This window comes from Carassius auratus, chromosome 45, assembly GCF_003368295.1.
Source record: "Carassius auratus strain Wakin chromosome 45, ASM336829v1, whole genome shotgun sequence".
Taxonomy (NCBI): Eukaryota; Metazoa; Chordata; class Actinopteri; order Cypriniformes; family Cyprinidae; genus Carassius; species Carassius auratus.
Window position 1 is genome coordinate 3,701,593 of NC_039287.1, and position 20,919 is coordinate 3,722,511.

A 20,919-nucleotide genomic window follows, 5' to 3' on the forward strand; every position below is an offset into this window, starting at 1 on the left:
GAACTGCACAAAGACACAATGATCAGGTCATGTGCCCAAACTGTGGTGGCATGACTGAATAACAGCCACAGATTCATATGAAGCATACATTATCAGATACCTCAGTGTGACCTGTTACATAACACACTGGTTTCAGTAAGCTATCAGGCTTTGCTTCGGCTTTCTGAACCTTTCATAACTTTTGAAAGACTTTAGAAGTCAGTTGGGCTCTCATCTCATGTAATATTGATTTGTGGCCTAAAGATTACTTAAAATGATCCCTCCTGAAGTTAATCTGTAACTAAAAGCACCAGTATATATTTTACGGTACCAGAAAGACTGTTATTCAACCGAACATCTTGTCTCTAGGGGTTCATATCTAAGCAACCAGGTACAGCATTGACGCTGTCAGCTCATGACGTGTTTGTTTTCGAGCGAGCACCATCGCTGCGGTGTTATGTTCTGTTTCGTTGCTGATTTGTTAAGGATTGGCTTCATAAAGCATTCACTCTGCTGTCTGCTGGCTTTCTCGCTGCCGAAGGGGATCTTCCCACATGGTGTAACGGTTTCCATGGCAGCACGGTTGTGAAGTAGATAACTGCAAGGCTGAAGGAGCGGAGTCATCCGCTTAGTGAGGGTTTGCACTGGAGAAGGATAAGTGCATGCATTCCTAATTTTTTTTTAGGGGAGTAGTTATATAACATAAAATGTGAACAACAGAAAATGTGAACAAAACAAGGCAACAAGCAGCAACCAGGTGAAAGAAATAGAGGGAAGAGAGAAATAAAGTAACACAGTAATGGCCTTCATTCAAGTCAGTTGTGAAACACTGTGCCAGGGTGAGAGAGAGGTCAGCCTGTGTGACTGTGACTCAGAGATTTCTGCCATTGTTTAAATGCCTTTCCTTTCCCATGAACATTAGTAATAAACACGGGAATTTTTTTTTTTTTTTGTAGACAATAAAGCATTTCCCATAGATATATATAGTTAACAGGACGCTAACTTAGAGTGCAATTGTCTTGTATTTGAATTTCATTTTTTTAATTACTATTTTTGTAGGATTTTTTTTTTTACATCAAAATCAGTCATAATTTAGAAACAAAAGACAATTTTCTTCCCAGATTTTAGCCCTCTGATTTAAACACTTCAATTTTAGTCCATAAAGAAGTCTTATAATTGCCAGTAAAACTCTGCAGCATTCAAGTAAAAAAAATATATTGTAACTATATAAATATATGAAGTGTCCTCATCAGGTCTCTGCAAAGTCATTTCTTCAGCCACCTTCTCTCGACTTCTTTCACTTCTCTCTTTCATGTATGAGACATCTACTTCCTGTTTGGAACCACATGCAGTGTAGCGGAAGTTATCCTGTGTGAAGTGAAACAGAAGGAACAATCAGGGACACTAACAAGTGATCAACTCTTCATAGCTTGATCTGCTCACTGTTCCGATCTTCATCCTGTCTGCTTCTATTTTGTATCAAATAGAGAAGAACAATAAAGACTGTTGTTACCCTTTTAGTTCACCCCAAAAAAGAAAACTGATGTCATGACTCATGTCATTCCAAACTTGTATGTTCTTATTGTTTCATTGGAACACAGAAGAAGTATTTGAATACTAATAATGATAGAGAATGATTTATTTATATTTTTTGGAAAAAAAAAAAAAAAGTTGAAAAGTCACAGTTACCAATAACCTTCTTACAGACATGAGAGAGAAGTCTTATGTGTATATGTGTGTGTGTGTCCTCAGGGAGAAGCTGTGTGTGGGTGGAGCGCAGCTGTCTGAGCTGTATGTGAATCTGGATCACTGTGCTGCTGCTCTGAGTTCTTGGCCCTGATTTCCCACCCAACTTTCCATGTTTGGAACCAGCCAACTGTGCGCTTACGATCAGACTCCTTTGGACCGACCTGGTTCTGATAGCAGAGTCATAATCTACTGGAACCAAAGGTGCATCGACCTGCTGATCCTCTGTCCTTGTACAAACCTGTAGCAGAGTTAGTGGCAGTCACCTGAGCCTGACTTATTATTCAAAAGCATCTAGGCATCAAGGGCTATCAGTCTACATATACTGGAATTCATGAAGTTGGATGATGTTCTAGTTCTTATTTTGCAGTTCTAATCATTTATATATTTGTACAATTGTATTAAAATTTTTGGACTATTTATTCACCATAATTTATGAGTAATGCCTCCCATTTTGGGAAAGTTTTAGTGATGCTTCAAAAATTGTTATAGGTTTGTTGGTGCTTTTGGTGTTTTATGCTGAAGAATGTAAAATTACTGTATGTTCAATTTCTGCTGTGCTACTTAAAAGTCCTCCTGATGTCTGGGAGCTGTTGTGGTAACAGGTTATTTTGTGTTCAGAGAGAAACTGAGGTATTACTTCATGAAACGACATTCAGTGCTGCAGGGCTTTCAGTAAGTAGCGACAGTGAGTCACGTGTTAAAAGCCAATTTTCCTCGGCGTCAGTCTAGCCACACTTTTGGAAACTATCCTGAAATCCACTTATTTGTTCCATGATTCTGAGAAGGTACATTTAGTCACCAAATAAGGTTATTATGTGACTTACACTGTTTAAGTCTGATAAGCTGCTGTAATTGATTTATTCTCGTCGATCTTAGTTCTGTCACTGCATATGAAATACCATCACCAACATGATCCTCAGTTTTTCTTTATTTTTTATTCATATTTTCTGATTTCATGTGAAACGGTATCTATGCATAAAATGTTTTATTTGTATTAAAGTGTGAATAGTTCCAAAAGAATATATATTTTCCTTTATATATATTTGGATTTTGATTAAAACATTTGAGCATCAATGACTTCTCGTTCTTTTTTGCTACATATAACCTGAGGATATTCATTTGGGTTTCTGGTTTGTAAAGTAGCACTGTGACATCACAGTTTGAGGGCCATGTGAGATTATGGGAACAGTGAATGTCCAACATTACTCCAAAGCTCAATGACATTAGCAAGATAAGAGCTGTGTTCATAGGTCACTGAGGTCAAAAGACATGATTACAGTATTTAAATAATTTTGCAAAGTTTTTAACTCTTTAATGCCATGCACTTGTAGATGGAAAAGAGAACACAAAAAGTATTCTCGCAGCTTCATAACATTAAGGTTGACCCACTGATGTCACTTGGTTTATTTTAACGATGTCCTTACTACATTACCTTTCTTGGCCTTGAACGTGTGAGTTGAATTGCTGTTTATGCAAGGTGAGAAAACTCTCGGAATTCATAAAAAATATCTTAATTTGTGTTCCGAAGATGGGATAAGGTCTCATGTTTTGGAACGACATGAAGGAGAGTAATTAATGAATGATTTTTCATTTTTGGATGAACTAAAATGTACGAACGTGAGACACTACAGTTAATGACCAAATTGTATGTGAACATATAAACATTTAAAAATGGAACAAGGTAACACTCGCAAGGTCTAGAGACACGTTTTTTTTTTTCATTATTTTAAGTTGCCGCGTTTTTAAAATACAGCATCATGCGCGAGAAGCAGGAAACTCGGATGTGAAAACTTTAACGGCCCTTCTAGCCCGTGATTACATTTAAATAAAAAAAATTGGAAAATTCAGCCCAGCAGAATTCAAAAACTCATATGCATCATGTAGTTCTTTCGGTATACATTTAACATGTTATGAGTTCCTCATCTTCTTCCTCATCCGTCCTTCTTATCTCACAGAAATCACAGGTAAGTACCAGTTCCCTGCAGTGACTTCATGACCATGGCCTGAGTCCAATGGATATTCAGTGCCAGAAAAGACCTGTAATCCTTCCGGTAGACCTTGAGCTTGTGTGGCTTTTGGCCTACTTTCTGACAGCACAACTGACATGATTAGTCTGGGATTAAGACCTGTTAGTATTTGTGAATGGAGTGAGGATGAGGAATTGTTGGATATGAATCAACCAGTGTAATAAATGCACTTATAATAAACTATCCACTGGATCATAAAATACAGTAATCCAGCATCATAGCTAATGGCACAGAAGGAAAGATCTGTAAATTCACATTTTCTTTTGCCTTGTTTCCCTTCTTCTGATCCTAAATTCACTTATGTATATTGGTGATATCCCACCAGAATAATGTAACATTTGATATAATCAAACAAAGAATTCCGTTCTAGACCTAAAATGCGCAAAATACACAATCAAGTTAAATGACACATACTCAATACAATGCTGACACACAAACAGATACTTTTACAGATTCAAATGGTTTATTAATTACTAAATATCAGCTCATAAGAAATGTGGTACATAATTCCCCCCCCCCCCCCCATTAAATTTGAGAAAAACAAAACCATGGAGCCAAATTTTTTATTTTTTTGCTTCCAAATGCTAAGCACATGAACAAAAAAAAAATGGTCTGAGAAGGAAATGAGCATCACCTCGCTTCCTTGAATCGGTCAAAAAAAAAAAAATTAGTAACAAGATCTAATGAGCAGAAGCACTAAAGCATGGCCGATTATATTCATGTGAGTGTAGCTGAACTGGCACCGATTAAAGTTTATTAACCTCATGGGTGTTGTGTGTCTGCTAGCTCATCCATTGATCTATTGGTTACTTTACAGTATATCAAAAATATTAAAAAAAGGCCATCTTTAAAGATTGGTACAGTAATCCTACTGTCATGGCTAATGATACAAAAAGGAAAGCCATGTGTTTGAATGTTTTGTAAAATAAGGCTTTGTATAAGCATGGAACTTCAAATTAAGTGAGCTAACAAAATTAAAAATAAACCTACAAAGCAAACATTCAAGCTGAATCACTTCCTTAATGGGTTCAACCAATCAATGCGGTCTTCAACTTGCTGAAAATGGTGAAATTCAAAACTACTCAACTCAAAAAAGTACCCTCAGTAAGTACAATAAATGTTGGCATCCTTAAAATGGAAAAAAGAAACACTATATACAACAACAAAAATAAAGTATGCAATATGCAAAGGCTTAATGTTGCTTTTGGCAACCCCCAACAGACCACCCCCACCCACCTCCTCCCAAACACTGTAAGAAAAGTCATCCTCATGGGTGACCCCTGTAAAGAAGAACCTATCCCCTTGATGCCTCAAAAACCCACCTGTCCTCCCTCCCGCATACATACAGGACATCACAAAGCACGATTACGTCACTAAGCCTGTTAGTTTGAGTGAGATAACCCCCCACCCCCATTGGTTCCCTGGCCCCTGGCTTTTAAGAATTGGTGAAGGCATCTGCACAGGGGCTCCACTCGTCGGTTTTAGGGCTGTAGGCCTCAACTGAGTTGAGGAAGTCGTTTCCATCGAAGCCACCAACGGCATAGATGATGTCACCGAGCACGGCTGCACCAGCATTGCTGCGTGGTGAATTCATGCTCCCCAGCATCCTCCATTCGTTGTGGGCAGGGTCGTACATTTCAACGCAATGCAGGGCATGAGAGCCATCAAAGCCGCCCACCACAAACAGTTTACCTGAGAAAGACGAACATTGGTTAGCTTCTTCTACAAGCTGCATGTTAGCATCCCAGCATTTTGTCCTTCGCTTACCTTCATGAACGGCCACTCCAGCTCCTCTGCGGGCTATGTTCATTGGGGCAACAAGGGTCCAAATGTTGTTTTCTGGATTGTAGCATTCTACACTGTTCAGACAGTTCCAAGACTCTGCTCCACCGATCACATACATAAAGCCATCCAGCTCGCACACAGCAGCCTGATGCCTCTCTGTAAATGCGCAAAAATAATGTTGAGAACAGTATCTGCAGATCCATCTGGCTTTTTATCAATGTAAACCCTGCTGAACAATTAAGCTGTGATCCCTTATTTGCCCAAAACCTCTGTGGAAGCAATTATAGTGATATTTTGTGATGTCAACGTGACTTACTGATGTTTAAAGGGGCACAGCTGGTCCAGGCCTTGCTCACAGGGTCAAAAACGTCACAATTCTTCAGACCTTTCTGTCCACATGGATCTGATCCCCCAACTACATACAACTTGTTGTTCAGAGCGCAGACACCTGAGGAAAGTCAAACAAGCAGTTAATATAAGATAAATATAAAGCTACAGTATTCTCTTTGTTGGACAGACAAATTTAAAATTGATTTCAAGGAATGCACAGATTCTGATGGAAATTGATATTTTATGTTATGGCCTATAACCGAAATAAGGCTGACATTAAAAGGATATAGTATTTCATCTAAAAACAATCATTTTAAAATGCTACAAGTCAAGTTTTTTACCTGCATTGCAACGATTGGTCCTGAGCTCAGGAACTTGAGTCCACTCGTCAGCACTAGGGTTGTACGTCTCCCCACAACTTAGTTCATCTGAATGGCCATTGGACCCACCCATCACATAAAGCTGACCCTGATTGGATAACAACAACAGTTTGTTTTACCATGCCTTTGAAGGCTGTACTTAACACCCATTTAACCATGTACAAACCATGAGCACAGCCATCTGAAATCGAGCGCGTGGAGTCCTCATTGGAGCAATGAAACTCCAGCTGTCGGTCTTCATGTCGTAACATTCCACAGTCCTCAAGCACTCCTCCCGATTGTAGCCACCTGAATAACGGATCGGATAGAGTTACTCAATGAAAGCAAGAGAGACAGTCAGGTGTTTCTATGGAATTTGTGATAGCCACTTACCTGCGGCGATGAGTCGGCCGTTCAGAGAAGCAATGCCAAGGCCAGAGCGAGCATAGTGCATGGGTGCCAGCAGCTTGTCCGGTTCCTCTTCCAGTGGCTGGCCCTCAAAACTCAGGCTTTTGGTCAGACAAGGTGTTGCCGAGGGTGAGGCCTGGGGACTGCTGCGCCCATGGAGAATGATCACACACAGCACTCCATTCAACACAGCCAGACACAGATATGTATTGTCTGTGGGGAAAGAAAGAGAAAGATGACTTTAAGGGACTGCAGAAAAAGTGTCTTGATTATCTAGAGAATTTAAAGATGCAAACGTACTGGTGGTTTTCTCGGAAGCAATATACTTCCAGTCTTGCTTGCAGGAATGTTTGGCGGATCCAGGGGAGAGACTGCCAGAGGAGCTGGTGCTCAGCTGTCGGTGTACATTCTCACGTGGGGGCTTCTTCTGCAAAGGCACAGCGCAGCTACAGACTCCGAGCCCATGGTCCACATACACACAACCTCATACAGTCCTAGACCCTTTCTAGGCATAAGCCTAACTCAACAACTTACCAGATGCTTGGCCTCCATCAGGTTAAAAGAATATTCTGGGTTCAATAAAAGTTAAGTTCAATCAACAGCATTTGTGGCATAATGTTGAATGCCACAAAAACTAATTTGTCTCATGCTTCAGTTTCTTTTAAAAAGCAAAAATTTAAGGTTTTGGTAAGGTACTTGCAATGGAAGTGAATGGGCCAATTTTTTTAGAATATTAAGCTTATCACTTTATAAAAGTCTTACATTAATTGTTCAATTAAAACATGTGCATTTCAGTTTAAAAGTTATTAAAATCTTTTACAGTCATTTTAGCCTTTATGTTATCCTAGCAACAGAGTTGGATATAACGTTGTACAGAAAAGATTAGCACAGTTTTTTTTTTTTTGGTCCACAGCCCACACTAGAATCAAGTTAACATGAATAATAATGTTTGTTTTGTAGCTATACTATTGGAACAGTGAGTATTTTAACATTTATAGATTAGCCCCATTTACTTCCATTGTAAGTGCCTTTTTTTTGGGGGGGGGGGGGAAGGAGGGACAAATGGAAATTATTTTTTTGTAATAAACCACAGCATGACACATATGCTTTTGAATGAGCTTGTACTGAACCTTGGACTATTCCTTTAACCTTATATCTACATCAATCTAATTCTAATGTAAAGCCACAATATAAACAGCACTAAAACTAAAACCCAATCAACACACTCATCACGCACACACCGTGATCACTAGAACTCAAACAGCTCAGATTCAACAGCCCAGCACAACAAAGCAGCTGCTCTGCTAGCATTAAATCTTGTATTTACTACGGGCCTGCTGCGGTCCAGCCTGAGAAGAGCTCGGCGCTGGTTGTGTACCTGCACAAACTGGATGTGGTCATCCTCAGTGCCGAACTCTTCAGCCTGCCCATCAAGCAGGCTCCCATCGAGCAGCTTGTGATCGGCCGAATAGTACACCATTTGCACCTGCAAAACACACAGCAACAACAGATCCCATGTGGCTGTGTCCATGACAACAGAGCACCCAACTATGTGGGTCAGGGGAAGAAGGAAAGTTAAGGAGGAAAGGCCCATAGTGCTCGTTTGCTGCAAGATGCTGCTAAAAAAAAAAAAAAAAAAGCTTCTTAAAGAATAAAAACACAATGTTGTTGTGGATTCAGGACCATTTCAAAAGATCTTCTGGACTTTTCACTGCACTCAAAACAGCAGAATGTGGATCACATGCAGTTCGTCACAAAGCATCTTGGGGAACCTTCATTTGACAAAGAGTTTGGAGAAGGAAATGGACAAACAAGCTCCGCCAGTGCATGATCGCGGTCATCCTCCAGCCATCCTCTCAGCAGAGGGGGTTAGTCAAGTCAGACGTCATCACACAAATTCCAGTACAACACTGGTTAGCTGTTTTCAACTTTTACAGCTCAAAAATTTGTGCTTCATTTATGAAAAAATAATAATCGAGGATCGTCCTCAAGCTATTTTCAAAATAAAATACAAAATTCAGTTCAAATAATTGAAAAAAATAAATAAATACTGAAACTGGATTAAAAAAAAAAAATTGTAAAAACTATATATTAAAAAAAGTGCATCGGTGTTATTTAGGAATTGCATTTAAGCATATTTATCTATAGGTTTCTTACAGATATATTAAGTATATATAATGGTAAAAGCAAGGTTGCATCAATGTTTTTAAGTGCCCTGCATAATGAGAAAGTGTTTGAAGATAAACATTTTAAGCTGCCTGTAACCACCAGTGCACAGTGCTGATACCAAAGACACAGGACCAGTAGGTACTGCTGAAATAAAAAGAGGCCATTTGTATATAGCTATAGTACTGTTTTATAGGTTAATAATTGTATTTATTTTTCTCTCTTTTTTTGTATGATTGAAAAAAAAGATAATGTTTCGTGTTTCTGGCTGTTGCTGTCACTGCTGTGTAGCTGTGCTGGGAATGTGTCCAAAAGCAGATTAAAAAGGAAGTAGGAACTGAGAGTGACTTTCTGAACGTAAGCTGCACTCAGTTTCCACTTCCTCTATTTAGGATGAAACACACTGTAGGTGCAGTGTGGAAGCCTTTTGTGAAGTTGATGGCTCTCTTCTTTCATTCGTACACGATCAGTATTCAGGTGTATACTACTGAGTAAATGTAAAATGCCTTAGTTGTATAAAACATTCATATCTGTGTCCCAGTCATCTGAATATCTTGTACTGTAAGTGTGTGCATGAACAACTGTATGACATGCTTTGCATTACTTTGCATGCATATGTCAGTTACAGTAAGTGAACTAAATATGTGAATGTCTTGACGTGTTCACTGCGGTGGTACTCGGACATCTGAAGTGTTGTTTTAAATGATCTATGTACTGTAGGTGAGTGCAGTTGTTTAAGAGACAGGAGCCTAGCTCTCGTTTCACCACAGCTCCCTCTCGTTCTTTTGTTATTTTCTTTCTTTCATTGACTCATTACCCTGGAGGGCCCCAGTCTTGGTTTCTTCAGTCTTGTAAGAATCCTGCTGATGTTTGCTCTAATAAACCTAAGGAGAGATAAATCAGTGGGGAGGAAGAACTGTTAGTGTTGGTTCCCAGAGCAAGCACACTCACTCAAACACTCACACACCTGCTTAGAGAAGAGAGAGATGTCATTGGGACGGCAACATGTCATGTCACTCTCTGGGAGCAGACAGAGTAGCTGCAGTTACTGCACAGCACTGAGCATTCAGGAGGCTTTTAGTTTGGCTCACCTGGACTACCCACTCGCCTTTGCGGAGGGTGTAACAGCCCCGTTCTGTACCTAAATGTATATTCTTTAAGGCCCAGGGTGAATTGTGGGTGAAGCAGGAGAGGAAACAAAAAGATATATGGAAGGCAGAGAGAACAAATCCAACCAACCTCTACCATTAAGGTGGCTGGTGTGAACGGACCTGTTAAGTCTGTAAATGGGATGAATTACGAGGGGGAAAAAGGGAGGGAAGTGAGAGAGAAGCTCACAGTGGAGCGCAGTACCCACCTCCTCCATCAGTCGCTCCAGGGGTTCACCATTTTCCCACAGGCTGCGTTGCACCCAGCCAATCACCTTGGAGTACAGCTTGCCATTACTAGGCAAGGTCAAGTTATCCTCCAGCATCACCTCCAACTACAAACCAGACCCAAAGGAAAGCATATTTAACATAAGAGCACAATAAAGACTAGTACATGACCTGAAAGGTTAAAGGTCAGCTTACTTTAAGGCGTGGCAGCTTGAGGAAATCCTCTTGCTCAGACACGTCTAGAAGATGCTCCTGGATATAGCTGTCGATCTTGCCCAGCAGGCGCCCATCTCCCATGCAGCTGGCAAAATTACGATAGGAGATGGCGCTCTGGGAATCCATCTTGGAGAGAAGATAGTCAGCACAGATCTGGGAGCAAGGACAAAAGAGTAGGTTAGAATTTTATCTCAAGTAAAACGGTCACACAAACACATGCTTGATTAACATACCTGCTTCACTCTGTCCATCTTGAGCCGTTTGGCTGCAGAGTAAACCTCCTTAACCAGCTCTTTATCTGCCTTTAACCTGCAAAGAGTAACAATAAATATCAGAAAAAATTGGTTGCTGCAAATGGAAAGCCATTAATATGGTAAAAAAAACTGCCTGTTGATGGCTCTAAATGGCTGATTAAACGTTGTGTGTGTCTTACTGGGCAGTGTAAGCATAGTTGAGGAGGATCTCCACAGCCTTGGGGTCCAGATCCTCAAATTTCACATGAGAGATACCATGAGGTTCCAGGTCACCGTTAAAGATTTCAAACAGATATGGACTGCAACAAGCCAACACTGCCCGATGAGCCATCAATTCATGGCCACACACCTGCAAAGGTAAAAGGACAAATGTTAAGTCTTTTATGACATTTCTATTTCATTTACTAACAGGTAATAAATTACATAAAATAAATCTGGATTTTCAGATATGGTGGTTGGTCATTGCCATGATTCTGGCATTGCTATGTAGCTGCCAAGGTGTTTTGGGTGGTTTTTAGTATGCTATGCTGTTGCTCTGAACAAACCCCAAAGATCAAGTATTAGTATAAGTATGAGCTTGGCAGTATCATTAAATACCAAAACAAATATCCTGATCACTTACAGTATTTCTATTTGGAACTATAAAGTTTTTTTTTTAATCGAAAGAATTTAATCTTGAGAATTAACTATTAAATCTCTTAAGATAATGATAAGCCTCCTATTCAGTCTTTGAAATATTCTGAACACAGAGGGTTTTGTCTTTGTCCGTAACATGGCTAAAGGCCATTCAAAGATCCAGGACATGCGTATAAAAAAAACACACTCTTCCCTGAGTCTTGTTTCAACTGTCTCAATGACACAGAGAATAATACGTTTAAAAAAGGGTGTGTTACCTGGAGTCTCACATCACAGAACTGGCCGTTCTTTCTAAGGGCGTTCATCTTGGCCACAGTGGAATCCAGGAAACTGTCATCCTCAAAGATCAAATATCCGTTGGGAATCATTTTGGAAATTAAGCCTTTGCAAAAGCAAAACGATAACAGGCTTAAGTCGATTTTATGAATTTACCTCAAAATATCCATCCCACACTGTGTATCTTACATAAACACATCACCCACACACACAAATACACATAAAATACAATGTATCACTCATTTTAGCTGCCAGCTAAAAAGCTATCAGAGTCTAAAATCACAATAAATCCATGCTATTTTGCACACATAACAGCTTCATGTACAAGTCATGCACTTACCTAATACCGAATGACGTACGTCTGGGAGATAGTTTACTTGGGAAAGCCGTAAAAAGGCACGAGTGAAGTAGAACCAAAAATGGGAGCCTGGGTCTTCCTTCACTGCGAAGTGGATTGAAAAGGCAAAGACAGGCAACCAGAGGGCACGGCAGGGGGTCAGAGGTGACTCAAACTCTCAGGCTTAGAGTGACTGCAATCAAGTCCTCGCGTGTCCCGTTGGCTATAGACTCAAACCTTTTCTGTGCTGATCGTGCATTATAACCTGCAAAAAACACATAACAAACAAACAAGGGGTTGTGACAACTGATTAACTCAGGAACACTGATAACATCAAGGGCAATTTCTAGGATGCCAACGGCCACAACATCTAATACTGATTTAAAATGAACTAACAGAAATGAAAGGTTCACAAAAAAAGCTGCCAATCACAGAATGACCCAGCTTTATGCAACTGATCGCTTTCATGGTGTTAAACATGTGCCTTATTCAGGATCAGCCTTCACCCCTGCTGCAGAGAGAGTTCAAATTAATCTGGATAGAATCGGTTTCATACAGATTTCATTCAAGAAGCTGCTTTTCAGACCCTCCGTTAACCCCTCCCTCGGTCAGACAACACACACACACACAAATTCTCCCCATCTTCTTCCCCACTTAATCACATGGCTCTACCACACCCACATGCTTCCGGAAATTTCCACCAGTCTTTCAAAGCGCATTTAGCCAGCAGATGGCCAACTTTTAGGGGCGGGGGATGGTCACACAACCCTAAAAAATTACTTTGTCAGGAATTTGGATGGATTTATCACATTCCCACAATAATGTGGCCACAGCTGTTGGGGATGGAAAAATGCAGAAGCGAAAAACAAATGAGCTCCAGTGTGTGGAATCCTCATGTTTTACATGAAAACCTACTAGTATTTTTCCACTCACATCTTTTTATGCACTTTCAGCCTCAGTCGACAAAAATGCTCCAAGTAGGGGTCTTTGGATAATCTGCTCATCCTCTCTTGCTCTATCCTTCTCAGGGGTTGATTACTGAAAACAGCAATCGGAAAACTCTAGGCCTTAAATTTACATCATCATTGGGATGCTTCCTTTTGAAGATAAATGGCATTGGAGAAACACTTTCAAGCACTAGGAAAAGCAAAAAGACCAAGAAACCACTGAATTGTGCTTTTTATGTGAGCTCTAACTAATGCCCTTCCTTTTTCAACTAAATTTATTCCACTAAATATCACATCTAAGGTTAATCCAAACACTTTCCTGCTTCAAAAAAGCTTTAAAGAAGGATCTTTAAAAAAGATAAAGTTATAAAATAATTTCTTTAAAAAAAAAAAAACTTGCATGTATTATGTGTTTTTATTTAATAAATCTGAAACTCTCTTGAAAATAAGTTTAATTATTATTATCCTTTCATAAATTTAAAGTTTGAGTCATACCTCATTTTAAAACCTGAATTAACTTTTTCTTGTCATTAAAATTAAACATTATTCACATCATTTAAAATTGTATTATATGTGTTGACCTTGACTCATTTAAGACGATATCAGCGTCATGTCATTGACTCTGAAAACGTGAAACTTTCCACTCATTGATGATTCTGAACTGTCTAGTTTCACACTAGTGACCTTAATCTGAGAGTGGTTGGTCCACTTGGAGTGGAACCAGGGACTGATACTTTAAACCAGGCCATTTACAGGAAGGACAACAGACAAAGCCTATGGTGACACTGCAGCTTCAGATAGACTCACAAATCTGTCCATTGTGTAGCGACAGCCACAGCATCCACACAAAATTATTGACAGAGCCGAGGGTGAAAAGACAAAAAGATGAGCAGATACTGAAATGCGTTGTGGCAGAAAAACTCTCTGAAAGACGGTTTTGTGCATTTAATCTTTTTTGCCCCCTCTGGCATGCAGTGAACAGCATGCGCAGTCGATAAGCGTGGGACTGACAGTGGGGCAAGAGAGAAAGAGGAATGGGTTAAAACACACAACAGTTGTTCTATTGACTCTGCAAAAGTACTCAACAGATAACCCAGACTGAGCAACAACTTAATGTATCGCTTAAGGCCATACAAAAAAGAAAGCTAAGGCTAAAGAGGACAATGTGTTTGTTGCATGCATTTGTAGATAGTTCAACCTGCTCTTAGTTCACTCCAGGACGACAAGCAGTATTTGCAATTATATTGGTCTTCATCGTGACTTGCAAGAAATGGGTTTTATGCTTTCTCTCTGGGATCTCCGCCAGCTCTGAGAAAAAGGTGAACTACATTAGTCAGCGTCAGAAACACACAGGCTTGCAAACATTTCGATTTATATTTGCCCAATTTTTCTATGCAAAGCGATTCACACCAAATTTTCCCAGGAAATAAGACCTTGTGAACGTTTATGCCATGTTTTACAGATAATAATTATTTCAATTAAATGTCCCTGGATGTCTAGAATAACTAATAAACATCTATGGAGTTGCTAAATACCCCAATGTACCTTTGAGCTCGTGAATTTGCATAAAATGTGTAGAAACTTGGGAAGTGGGTGTTCAACTAAAGAAACAATATAATGGCAAAATTGTTGTGCAAGATCATAAGAGGCTGTGGAAGGAAATGTATATAATAAAATCATATTCAGATGTGACTAAAGTCTTAGCTGCGTTTCCAGGGTTTACGTAACACCTGGCAAAACCAGTGATTTATTCTCTTTCGGCCTAAACTAAAACACACTGCTACTCTTTCCATAACCCCATAGGCAGCAGCAGATCTTATGTAATGTAAATTCCTAATGAATAGATGGAAATAATCTATACTGACTGCTCCATCATAATAATTACAGTTCAGTACTTTTTAATATAATTAATTTTTTGAACTGCTCTGTGAATTAATAGATTACATCATGCGAGCAAAGGGCAACAAAGCTGCTATTTTTATCTCGGCATTTTATCTCTGCACCACTCTAATGAAATGATAACCTTTATGGAAAAAGGTTAATGGGAAGAACACAATTTAAGCATTGAGCTAACAGAGGCACCAGCTGACCTCATGCATGAGAACAGGCTGGAAAACTGAATAATCCTTCACCGCGTACAGAAAGAATGTTTGAAAGGAAAAGAGACAGGAGACAGAAGACAGTGGCCGTCATAGAAAAAGTATCAGTGATTCACATTAACCACAACATGCAATAGAGGAAATTAGTAATTCTTAGCGGAAATATAAAATAACATATATACAAAAAAAAAAAAAAAACAGCATCTTAACTCTTAGGAAACTATGGATAATAATGCACAAGCAGAGGTAGAAGTTTAAGGAGCACAGGATTCACTGCATTCATTTCCCTTACAAATGAAGCACTGCGGTGACAATTAGGTCATCCATAGACAGATGGGGAGATATAGAACGGAAATGGATTTGTGTGAAGTGAAACTGCTGCTTCCTTTGATTTACAAATGGGATTATAAAACATGATTACAAATTGTATTATATACTGTGGGAATGTGAACACAATGTTAGGTTCTGGAAATGACTGCAAGCATTTTCAGGTGTGAAGTGAGAACATAGAAAGAAAACGAGGGGGGAACCATAACCAGACATGAAATTCCCCAGCATTTGTCATTTCCATATTCTGCATATAAAAAAAAAAATGTAAAAAAAAAAAAAATCTCCTTTCATGTTTCACAGAAGTCATACAGGAAGATGGAAAAAGCAGATTTTTGACAAATAACATGTTTTTGTTTTTCAAATAAAAGAGTGATTTCAGTGTAATTTGTTGCAGGCTCATTTATTGGTAATAAATAATCAATAATACAGACTGATGATGCAGATAAATAATCAAATAATATTGTGCTTGTTTCTGAAGCGATGGTTGCTTTTCTGTCTCGCGAGAGTTGGCAACAGTGCTTGCATCATACAGAGCCGGGACCCTTTTTTGAACGTCTCGTCCAAGTCTACGGTAAAATCCAAATATAGGTCACTAGGACTTGGTCGTTATTTTTCCATCTTCCTGACAAAAGATCAACGAGGAGGTAAAATTTATGTTCTGCGTCAAAATATACGAGCACTGGTCTCTATGAACCACACCACTCTTTTTAACCTAGATAAACTGAAACTGTCCCATCCTGGTTTTCATTTCTGATATTTCATTTACGTCTTGATCGACATTTACGATTACTTTAAAGATGAAGAACGTTTTTTTTTTTTTTTATTGAAAATCGTTTACCTTGTAACGTTAAGCAGACAATAATCAGGACAATAGCATAATCACAATTTACAGGGAAAACAGAAATTTGAACGTGTATGGAGCCCATTTTATAATTAAACGGGAAAAAACGACATGATATATAGTCTGGGGAAAGTTAACGTTAAATTAACTGCCTGACGAATTAATATTTAATGTGCAATATTTCAGCACCTACAATTCTGTTAGATTACGTTAAATGCCACATTGTGAAAATACAATCGCTGTACGTTAAATAAAAAAAAAACGTTTACCTTTGTATATTTTTATTTATTTTTATTTCGTAATAATACTAATAATTATTTCTTTATTTTTATTATCAGTGCTTCGTACTGATAATAAAAAAGTGCTTTGTACGTTATTTTCATATGTGTGAAACAAATGTACAATGTACAAATAGAAAAATCCAAATAAATTAAATACTTAAAAAAAACGGTTTCCTGCGAGCTGCAAACGTTAAACTCACGCGGGTGGATTCTTTCTCTGAATAGAGCAACGCCTGCGGTTTTCAAGACACGCGCAGAGCAGATTACAACGCACCATATGGCAGTCGCGTGAGTACATACAAGCAAGCGTACGTGTAATACGGAATAGCAACGTACAAGCAAATCATCTTAAGATTTTCATATTAAAACAAATAAAAGAAACACGTAGTATTAACCAATCATAGGAAGACAGGAGGCGTGAAACTTCAAATTTACCGATAAGCTTGATTCTTACCTGATCTGTTTGACGGTAGATGATTGTAGACATATTTAAGGTCAATTCAGAGCTGTTGGTTGTGGACTGCAAAAGCAACAGATATGGCACGTTTCTGCGTTTGTACAACCCTGTCGTTCCGGGTCTCGAGAGGGTTAGATCGGTGAACGAGGTTTGACAGAGACGCTGGAGCACGAGCTTAACAAAGCCACCGGGCCTGAAATCGCGTGTGACGTAAAGCTAGAGCTCCGCCTGCGGAAAAGTACCGACGGACTGTGGTGTGAGGGGCGGGGGCCCTGGAATCGGTGGACAACCATAGACAGGAAAAACGTATAGATAAACTAGTCAGTACGTTTCAGTCGGGCCAATTATTTTAATGTAACCTATTGAATAATTTAAAGTGCTTAAACTTAATTAAACATGTAAATTGACATTTATCTATTTCTTACCTGAAAACATGCAGAAGTGTCCAAATTATTCCAAAATATTTCCCCCTGAACCAAAATTTTATGGACATCTGTTTCTACCATGGGCTAAAAATACAAATAGTAATAAAAAAGGTTATTGTGACTTTTTATCTCATTATTCTGCTTTTTCTTTGAATTCTGAGTTTTAATTTCATAATACTGATTTTTTTCTGCCATGGAATGTAAAATTAAGATGATTGTGACTTTTTATCTCAGAATTCAGACTTTTTTTCTCACAGCTGTGTTAGAATTGTTAGATGTAAAACTCAGAATTCCAAAAAAGAAGTCAGAATTGTGAGAGAAAAGTCACAGTTATATTTTTATGTTTTTAACCCACGGCAGAAATGGGCTTGCATAGTTTTAAAATGACTGACATTCAACTTATCTTTTGACATGTATCATAAATATTTTAATATTTTGACACTACTACTTTCTGAGGGCGAGACATTGTAAGTCAGGGGTTTTGAGTGAGGTTTAGAACCTTATGGTTTAAATACAAACATTACATGCAAATTTTCTTTTTTTTTTTTTTTTTTTTTTTTTTTTGCAATAGGCTTTACACATCCAACGTCAGTGATTGTAGGGTGATTATCTTTGCATGTGGTCACTGGCCATTGAGACTTTGTATATGGTCACAAATTAGTGAATGGTGAGTGTCCTGATAATGTCTTTTAGATGTCGAGACCTCTGATACCATATCAGATATTGCACTCCTTCATCTCCTCATGAGCAAAGAAGCTTAGCTTTTCCTGTGATGCAGGAGTGCATGTTGTCAGAGCCAAATTTTCCCTTAATATCCTCTCTTTCCTGCACAGGTAAGACTCTCTGCCTTAGCCAGCGTTGTAAATCTTAATTGGCTTAATGGATCAGCGGCACGACTATAGACCCATGAGCTCAAGGTATAAGCTGCCCATTCTGTAAGTGCCAGCCAGCGTAATGCACTGACTGAACAATGCCAGTAATAGAGGCCCTAGAAACATCCTGGCCCTTTGTGTGCAAATCTTCTCCAACAACTGAACTGACAAGCAATTGTCAACATACGTTTTTTTTTTTGTTTTTTTTTTATAAAGTTGTAGGCATAACTGAAGGACGGGATTAAACTGGTGATCCTGTTTACACACAAAACCATTGTGGCCCTTTCAGGGAGCCAGATCAGTGTCTGTCCAGGTACCAGAGAGTGGGCTTGTTCTCTTTGTTGTGGTATAACTATTGTAATCTGTGTTTATTTAAAGTGTTGACCTATTTCTATGTAACATGACTGCTCATGTGTCTAGAAAAACGCTGTTTTTCTTAACATAATGCAGGATCCTACAATATATTGTTTAAATATTGTTAGTTCAGATACTCACTGTAAGAGAAGTAACTTAATAGTTTTTGTCATATTTGTAACTTAAAAAAAAAAAAAACAAGTTGCCAGATGCCTCTATATGTAATATTCGTGTGAATTTGGAATAATAAGTCTAATTAAAAAATACAGCAATTACATAATATACCATTTGTGACCTTTTGTTTATATAGTTCATGAGAGCAGATATGAAGCATAAGCACTGCCCTCCAGAACTTTTTGAGACTGAGACTGATGAGATTTGTAGTGTCAGTTTTGAGCTAGCGCTATGTTCTTGTCCCATCAAGTTTCAAACAGATACACAGCCAGTCTGAATCCTCATGCATATTTGGTTTGTTTAATCACATTGTGTGTGCGTGTATGTGTGTGTGTGTGTGTGTGTGCACGCAAAAGGTTATTTAGTTTGTGTGAAATCCTCAGGCTCAGTCTACTGGCACAGATGTGTTCTGACAGCAGCAGTATTAATATTTAATGTGAGAGGCAATGTCCTGCAACTAACATGTGAGGCTGGGGAATGTTCCTGGCAGGACATTTGAATCAGATCAGCCCCAAAAAAATTTTTGTTAATTAAATTAAAAAAATGAATATTTGTTGAGCAGGAGTACCCTAAAAGGAAATATGACTGTGAGGAATGGATAATCTTTTGCAAGTTATTTTCACAATAGCATGCTAGATGCTTGAGTGTGATTTCAAATTCATCAGTTTACATAATAATAGTTTTATGAACCATTTACTTCTTGAATGAAGCCCAAGTAATTTCTGTGCCACTAATGTCACCAAGTGAATTTGCCAAAATGATTTTCAAACACGTTTCCAGAACAGTCCCTATTTCTCCTATTAGTTCCAAAAAACAAATGGCTTCACCTCAAATTCATACTGTTAGTCCAGCCAGTGTTGCCATTTTGAGCTTGTCAGGATGCTCAAAATAGTCTTTAGTTTTAAGTCTTAGTCTTTAGTTTTAAGCGTAAGTGTGATTCAATGTTCATATATGGGTAAACCAGTTTAGTAAAACTTGATCGTGCAGTGTACTGTATGAAGACATATACATAATTAAATCATGCTTACATACTGTACTGCAATGTACGCTTAGAGAAGCTGGCTTATCTGTTTTTTGTGTTGAAGTGAAATGGTTCCACTATCAGATGATTTAAAGGGAATGCTAGGGGATTTAATAAACAGTAGATTTACAGTATGAGTCATCCTTGCTGAGTAAACCTTCCTGTTTCTCATACAGGTCCTAAATGGAACATAATGCATTTCCAGGATGTACTAAAGATTTCATCCATGTCTGTAATATCCCTATGGATATAAAAACTGTTCATTTTAACAATTTCCCTTAAGGTCATCACAGTCTTTAAATCTATTCCTGCCAATGCTTCATAATTTCATTACTCCGATACAAACTGCACAAGCTATTTGCAAGTATTAATTTAAAATGCCACCAATTGATGCTAGAACTGCAAATAAATCAGCAATGATTAACAACATGTTGTTTTACAACTTAAAATGGCTCATTAGATTTATGAGTTGCAGGCATCCTGTCTGCTAGCATCTAATACCGCAGCCAGGACATTCTTTCGGCAGCAACCGCTATCTGAAATTTTTATTGTTCATATTGAGCAGTTGAATGTAGCACATCTAAATTCATTATTCTGCAGAGCTGGCCATTATTCACTTAGGATTTTATTGACGATATCACACAGTAATCATAACAAAATGTTGAGCATCAGTTTTAATTTATAGAAAGAAAACAAACCTGTCTCACGTCATTTTCATATTTTAACATAATTATTTGCAGATAAATAATTTCTCATACATTTTTTAGTAGTCTATACAGTAGTAATCAGTAGTCTAGTTTATTTATAAAAATAATAAAAAACATTTGAATGAGCTGATGGCAGTTTTATTCTCAATTTTACTAATGATTGCATATCCTTATTCTTTAACTGGATCATAACTGCTTAAAAATAAATAAATAAATAAACGTCGGTACTGGAGAGCCGCAGCCCTGCAGAGTTTTGCTTCAACCCTAATCAAAAACACCAGAACCAGCTGATCAAGGTATGAAGGGTCAAAGGGTTACTAGAAAGCTACAGGCAGGTGAGTTTTAATTAGGGTTGGAGCTGAACGGATGTCACCACCTCTGTTGTATATGATTATCATGTGTAGAATTTGTTGGATTCACAAGCAGTATAGTACTAGGAAGACTACTGATGTTTTACTGTCTATTGCCTTTATCTGGCCGGAAAGTGCAGCACCATGTTTACATTAAAAAATT

At 38.4% G+C, this 20,919-nt stretch overlaps 2 protein-coding genes and 1 long non-coding RNA gene across 6 annotated transcripts in view; 2 read left to right on the forward strand and 1 right to left on the reverse strand.

Moving 5' to 3' along the window:
* Positions 1 to 4,423, forward strand: part of swt1 (SWT1 RNA endoribonuclease homolog) — a 20,687-nt gene extending 16,264 nt beyond the window's left edge. For all 3 annotated transcript variants that reach the window (XM_026233061.1, XM_026233063.1, XM_026233062.1), the window contains exon 18: positions 1,732 to 4,423. In XM_026233061.1, coding sequence (XP_026088846.1) covers positions 1,732 to 1,819 — 88 coding nt within the window. In that variant the 3' untranslated portion in view covers positions 1,820 to 4,423. The remainder of the gene's footprint in view (positions 1 to 1,731) is intronic.
* LOC113062959 (influenza virus NS1A-binding protein homolog A-like) overlaps positions 4,305 to 20,919 on the reverse strand; it is an 18,414-nt gene continuing 1,799 nt past the window's right edge. Inside the window, exons 1-15 of one of the 2 annotated variants that reach the window (XM_026233067.1) lie at positions 16,851 to 17,066; positions 11,902 to 12,163; positions 11,543 to 11,667; positions 10,829 to 10,998; positions 10,629 to 10,704; positions 10,375 to 10,548; positions 10,161 to 10,286; positions 8,016 to 8,123; positions 6,938 to 7,064; positions 6,623 to 6,850; positions 6,417 to 6,538; positions 6,212 to 6,338; positions 5,857 to 5,988; positions 5,523 to 5,696; positions 4,305 to 5,447 (exon numbers count right to left, since the gene is read on the reverse strand). In XM_026233067.1, the coding sequence (XP_026088852.1) occupies positions 5,191 to 5,447; positions 5,523 to 5,696; positions 5,857 to 5,988; positions 6,212 to 6,338; positions 6,417 to 6,538; positions 6,623 to 6,850; positions 6,938 to 7,064; positions 8,016 to 8,123; positions 10,161 to 10,286; positions 10,375 to 10,548; positions 10,629 to 10,704; positions 10,829 to 10,998; positions 11,543 to 11,653 (1,932 nt within the window). In that variant the 5' untranslated portion in view covers positions 11,654 to 11,667; positions 11,902 to 12,163; positions 16,851 to 17,066 and the 3' untranslated portion in view covers positions 4,305 to 5,190. Of the gene's footprint in view, positions 5,448 to 5,522; positions 5,697 to 5,856; positions 5,989 to 6,211; positions 6,339 to 6,416; positions 6,539 to 6,622; positions 6,851 to 6,937; positions 7,065 to 8,015; positions 8,124 to 10,160; positions 10,287 to 10,374; positions 10,549 to 10,628; positions 10,705 to 10,828; positions 10,999 to 11,542; positions 11,668 to 11,901; positions 12,164 to 16,850; positions 17,067 to 20,919 lie in introns of those variants that run through there. The other variant, XM_026233065.1, reaches the window with a different exon arrangement.
* The window catches only part of LOC113062960 (uncharacterized), a 20,551-nt gene continuing 11,801 nt past the window's right edge, over positions 12,170 to 20,919 (forward strand). Inside the window, exon 1 of the long non-coding RNA XR_003278602.1 lies at positions 12,170 to 16,684. This is a non-coding gene — a long non-coding RNA (uncharacterized LOC113062960). The remainder of the gene's footprint in view (positions 16,685 to 20,919) is intronic.